Consider the following 5177-nt stretch of genomic DNA (forward strand, 5'->3'; position numbering starts at 1 on the left):
GCGATCCTTCCGCCTCAGCCTTCCAAGTACCTGGAACTACAGGCGCACGCTACCACACCCTACTAATTTTTTGATTTATTGTAGAGATGAGGTCTCGCCCAGCTGCCCAGGCGGGTCTTGAACCCGCAGGCTCAGGCAGTCCACTTACCTCAGTCTCCCAACGTGCGGGATTACAGGCTGAGCCACCGAGCCCGGCTTCATTTGGCTGGAGTACAGTGGCACGATCATAGCTCACTGTAGCCTCAGCCTCCTGGGCTAAAGCAATCCTCCTGCCTCAGCCTCCTGAGTAGCTGGGATTACCCCAAGGACTTGGAGAAGCAGTCACTTCAGCAGCACTTGTCCCTGGTCTACCTCACCTTTATCCTCTTTAGGCAAGGGACATGGACCTGTCACTCAGGTCCTGTTTGAGTATCTCGGACTCTTCAGTAAACAATGTGCAAGGAATGTAGAGGATGAAGAGGGAAGGCCTGCCCGTATCTTATGCGGATGTTACACAGAACACAAAGGAAGAGTTCCACAGGGCAGGGGAGGGGAAGGGTACAGAGATTCTGTGCCCTCCCTGGGCGCCATCATTCAGGATACACAATGTGTTCAGCTATCCAGAAGCTCCAAGGAGGTGAATTTTAAATTTTATTTCATGTCAATTAATTGATTTTTTTAAACTAAGAGATGGGCTCTCGCTATGTTGCGCAGGCTGGTCTAGAACTCCTGGTCTCCATCAATTTTCCTGTCTTGGCTTTCTGAATAGCTGGTATTACAGGCATTAGCCACTGTGCCAGCTCTTCAATTCCCACTAAATAGCCATTTGTGTCAGTGGCTACAGCATGGCACAGGGAGATCTAGAAAGCACCTAACTCCTGGGGGTCATGGGGAGGGGAGCTGTGATCCTGGCAGAGGCTCTGAGATGCCGGGCATATGTGGGTCATTGAGTGGAAAAAAGAAACAGCCTCAAAGCTAGAAGAGAAACACGATAGATGCTCACAGGTGGTGTACCAGAGCCAGGCCTCAGGCCACATATTACATGCACCATCCTATCCCCTGTGTTAGTGTGGACAAGATAGTCAAACTGCCCCAGAACCTTCAAGTGAGACTTGGGTATGAGGTCAGGCTTGGCCCCACGATAGAGCTCTGGGTCAGTGAGTGGTTGCCCTGAGACTTCCAGAAGGAGCTGTGAGGGGTGGGCATGCTTTGGTTGCTCCTCCCCCTTCCTGCAGTCATAGTGTCACCCCTGCACAAGACCTGAGGGGTGGGGCTTCGCGCCAGGCCTGTCCCCACTGCAGGGCTTGGTTCTCCTGCTTGCTTGAAGGCTTCCTGGGCCTGGGGCAAGCCTATAAGAGCCATGAGGCTTTCAGGGCAGCAGGTGCCAAAATGGGTCTCGGAGCTCCAGGTCAGCCTGAACCAAGCAGGAGAGAATTTTCTTCACATAACACAGGAGACACTGCTGGAGTCTGGTGGGTGCTGCGGGGAGGCCACCCAGGAGGCCAGCATCTGCTGGCCAGTCACAGCTAAGTCCTGAAGCAGGTAGGCCCTGGTTACTGGAGAAGCGTTCGAGTGTGGGTCTGGTAAAGGATCTTCCTGCCACCTGGTCTCTTCCTGAGAATAGTGTCTCTGCTCATGCTAGAGATGCCAGCTACCACCTCATGGGACAGACAGCCTGAGCCATCCTGTTTCTAACTACGTTCTCTCAGATCTCATGTGCCTTCAGAACTTGAAACGCCATCCTGAGCTGGGAACAGTGGCTCACACCTGTAATTCAAGCACCTTGGGAAGTCGAGGTAGGTGGGCCACTTGAGCCCCCGAGTTTGAGGCCAGCATAGACAACATAGGGAGACCTCATCTCTACAAAAAATAATAAAATTAGCCAGGCGTGGCGGCACCTGTAATCCCAGCTACTAGGAGGCTGAGGCAGAAGGATCTCCTGAACCCAGGAGGTCGAGGCTGCACTGGCTGTGATCACACTATTGCACTATAGCCTGGGTGACAGAGTAAGAGTACAACTCAAAAATGACAGGCTCAGTGGCTTAGCCTGTAATCCCAGCACTCTGGGAGGCTGAGGCAAGTGGATTGCCTGAGCCCAGAGGTTCGAGACCAGCCCGGGCAATTTGGCAAGACCTCGTCTCTACAATAAATCAAAAATTAGCCAGGTGTGGTAGTGTGCACCTGTAGTTCCGGCTACTTGGAAGGCTGAGGCGGAAGGCTTACCAGAACCCAGTAGGTCGACATTGGGGTGGCTGTGAGTGTGCTGCTGTGCTCTAGCCTGGGCGATGGAGTGAGACTCCAACTCAAAAAAAAAAAAAAAACCCAAACAAAAAATCAAAAGCCAAAACACCATCCCCTGCCAGGAGCCCTTCCTACACTCCACTCTAGTACCAATCCCGCCGCCTCCCTGATGCCCCCTCTCCCTCGGCATGGCCCAAACTAAGCTGTTGACTGTACTGGCCCTCCCTTGCCTCAGCTGATGGCAGCAGCTGGGTTCCTACATGAGGCAGGCCCACTCCCTCAGGTCCCCACCAGTGCCTTCATCTTACATCCACAGTCACAAGGGGGATGTGGTCAGTTCCGGCTGACCTACCCAGAATCTGTGCTCTATTCCCCTATGTCCTCAGCGCCAGCAGGGTCAGGTCCAATCATGAGCAGGCCGTTTCCCCTGTCCTGGTCCCTAGCTCCCACCTTCTACCCCAGTTGGTTCCCCCCAGAGTCACCAGAAAGCACCTGTGAGCACGAGCAGGATCCCTCCCCTCCTGTGTTCAGAACTCCCCATGACTCCACCACTCGGAGACCCTCCGTCTCTGGCTCTGCACAGAGAGGTTTCTCTGAGTCTCATCAGAGGCACCCCTGACATTCCCCGTTTCTCACCAACCTGTTCTAGACTGTGAGACCCCTGGCGGGACCGCTGACAGAAAAGGCTCAGATATGGTTGCCAAGTGTCTGTGGGAGGCTGCTGGCCTCCACCTGTGCCTCCTCTGGAGTCTGCGGGCCTCACCTCTGCTCCGTGTTGAAGATGGCGAAGACGTGCTTGTTGGACATGAAACCCTTCTCCACGTCACGGATCTTGAGGTTGTCCAGAGGCAGCATGTACTTTTTCTCCTTCTCCTGAGGGGAGGAGGGACAGGAGTCACCCTTGGCTGTCCCTGTGACAACTCAGGATGCCCAGGCCAGTGTGTGCAGCAATGCCACCTGGTGTGTCCCGTGCTGGTCACTGCCACTGCCTCCCCCTCAATCTTTGCCCTGAGCTTCCCAGGAGGACTCCTAGCCCAGGGCCTTTGCATGTCTGGGCCTCAGCCTGAAAGGCTGCTCCCTGACACCCATATGGCCCTATCCTGGCTTCCTTCAGATCTCTGTGCAGAGGGGCCCTCCTGCCATAACCTCACATTGAACTAGCTCCTTCTCCCTCCTCTTCTCCCCAGGGGTTTCCCCCCTAACATGACATACTACATATCTTGTGCTTATTGGCCCAGGTGACCTATCACTGGACTCTGGCTGTTTTGTCCACTTGACCACATACTGGATGCTGAGCTCCACCAGCTCAGACTATGTAGGATACAACCACTCCTCCCTTCCAGGTGGAGGGAAGAGAACCATTACCTGGGCTAAATTGCCACAATAAGGCTGGGAGTTAGTTATCATGGTGATCTCATTTTACAGAGAGGGAGACTGAGGCACAAAGATGGACAGGCAGACAAGGGATAGGGCTGGGACTTGTTTGTTTGAGTCAGTCTCACTGTTGCCCAGACTGAAGTGCAGTGGCATGCTCACAGTCACTGCAGCCTAGACCTGCTGGGCTCAGGTGATCCTTCCGCTTCGGCCTTCCAAGTAGCTGGAACTACAGGCATGTGCCCCCACACCCAGCTAATTTTTTTATTTATTGTAGAGATGAGGTCTTGCCAAGTCGCCCAGGCTGATCTCAAACCCTGAGCTCCAGCATTCCTTTCGCCTCCGACTCCCAAAGTGCTGAGATTATAGGCTTGAGATTTAAACTCTGGCTGCTGGACAACCCTGGAGTTGGAAAGCAGACACCTAGGCTCAGTGCTCCAGAAGCATCACTTGCTTTCTGAGGGTGGTCCCGTTCAGGACGTGGTGACCACCTACTGGGCACAGTCGTCCCAACAGCTGAAAAGGAGGCAGCTCAGAAAAAGTGTGTCCCTTGGTCAGGGGAAGGGGTTACAGTGCACCCCAGAGCCCCACACGTCCCCCGATGCTGGCTAAGCAGCTGCTGGGCACCCAGCATGAGGCTGGACACATTCAGGGGCATCATGGCCAGCCCCTGTGTGGTCGGGGAGACACCAGGGTTTCTAAATCAGGAAACCAGGTGCAGAGTCGGGGTTCCCACACCCAGGTGACCCACAGCAGCTCTCAGGGACCAATGCCATGTGCTGCACAGCTTCAGCTCACGGAAGCCCCTCCAATCTGCTTAGGGGCACTGCGCTGAGAGAGGGACACCAGCTGCCCAGGGCCATACAACAGCAGCGTGAGCCACAGTGGGACTTCAAAAGCTCATCATCCCTGCACACCTAGCCCTTCACCATGTGGGCATTTCTGTAGACATCTCTCGTGTCCCAACACTGTGCTGCCACAGGACCCAGGATGAAGACTAACATGGCAGCCACCTCCAAATTCCTGTGCAGCCATAGTGAAAGGGGAGCAGGGGCCAGCCGGGAAACAGGCTCAGCCCTGTGGTGCTGTAACAGACCCTTCCTGGTTATGCACCTCAGGCAAACTACCTGCCAACTCTGAGCCTCGGTTTCCTCATCTGTCAAAGAAGGCCAGAGGAGCCAGCGTCCACTGCAGAGCTGATGCTCTGAGGCACTGGGGGCTCCTGCCAGTGGCCCCAGTATCAGGGTCTGTGTGGCCATGGAGGGAGGGATGCCTTTGCTACATTCAGGCTGCACCAGTTGTCTGGGGCCAGGCTGGGAATGCAGGGCCCCTCTGACCCCTATGAGCAGAGTACTAGGACTGGTGACTGGAAGGCTGCGGAAGGGCCTTTACTACCCCTAAGCCTATCATATCGTGAGGGCGGAAGCTTGCAGTCAGCCAGGCCAAATGACTGAGTCACAGCCCGTTCTGACTTCCAGTGAGGCGCCACATCTGGAACTGTTTATAGTGTGATTCCGCCCAGAACGCGCCAGCAGCGGCCTTCCTGGGGCTGCTGGCACACACGCGCGCACACACACATGCAC

The 5177-nt window shown here is 55.1% G+C and overlaps 2 protein-coding genes across 3 annotated transcripts in view; one reads left to right on the forward strand and one right to left on the reverse strand.

Moving 5' to 3' along the window:
• The window catches only part of TMED1 (transmembrane p24 trafficking protein 1), a 10160-nt gene extending 9064 nt beyond the window's left edge, over positions 1 to 1096 (forward strand). The window contains exon 5 of the transcript XR_002481697.1: positions 1086 to 1096. The gene's annotated coding sequence lies outside the window, so the exon portion shown is untranslated. The remainder of the gene's footprint in view (positions 1 to 1085) is intronic.
• A 1883-nt stretch (positions 1097 to 2979) lies between these two features.
• The window catches only part of LOC103255975 (dynamin-2), a 45254-nt gene continuing 43056 nt past the window's right edge, over positions 2980 to 5177 (reverse strand). For both annotated transcript variants that reach the window (XM_021710236.1, XM_021710240.1), the window contains exon 13: positions 2980 to 3093. In XM_021710236.1, the coding sequence (XP_021565911.1) occupies positions 2980 to 3093 (114 nt within the window). The remainder of the gene's footprint in view (positions 3094 to 5177) is intronic.

The sequence above is a fragment of the Carlito syrichta genome, unplaced genomic scaffold, assembly GCF_000164805.1.
Source record: "Carlito syrichta isolate Samal-C Ts95f unplaced genomic scaffold, Tarsius_syrichta-2.0.1 Scaffold76138, whole genome shotgun sequence".
Taxonomy (NCBI): Eukaryota; Metazoa; Chordata; class Mammalia; order Primates; family Tarsiidae; genus Carlito; species Carlito syrichta.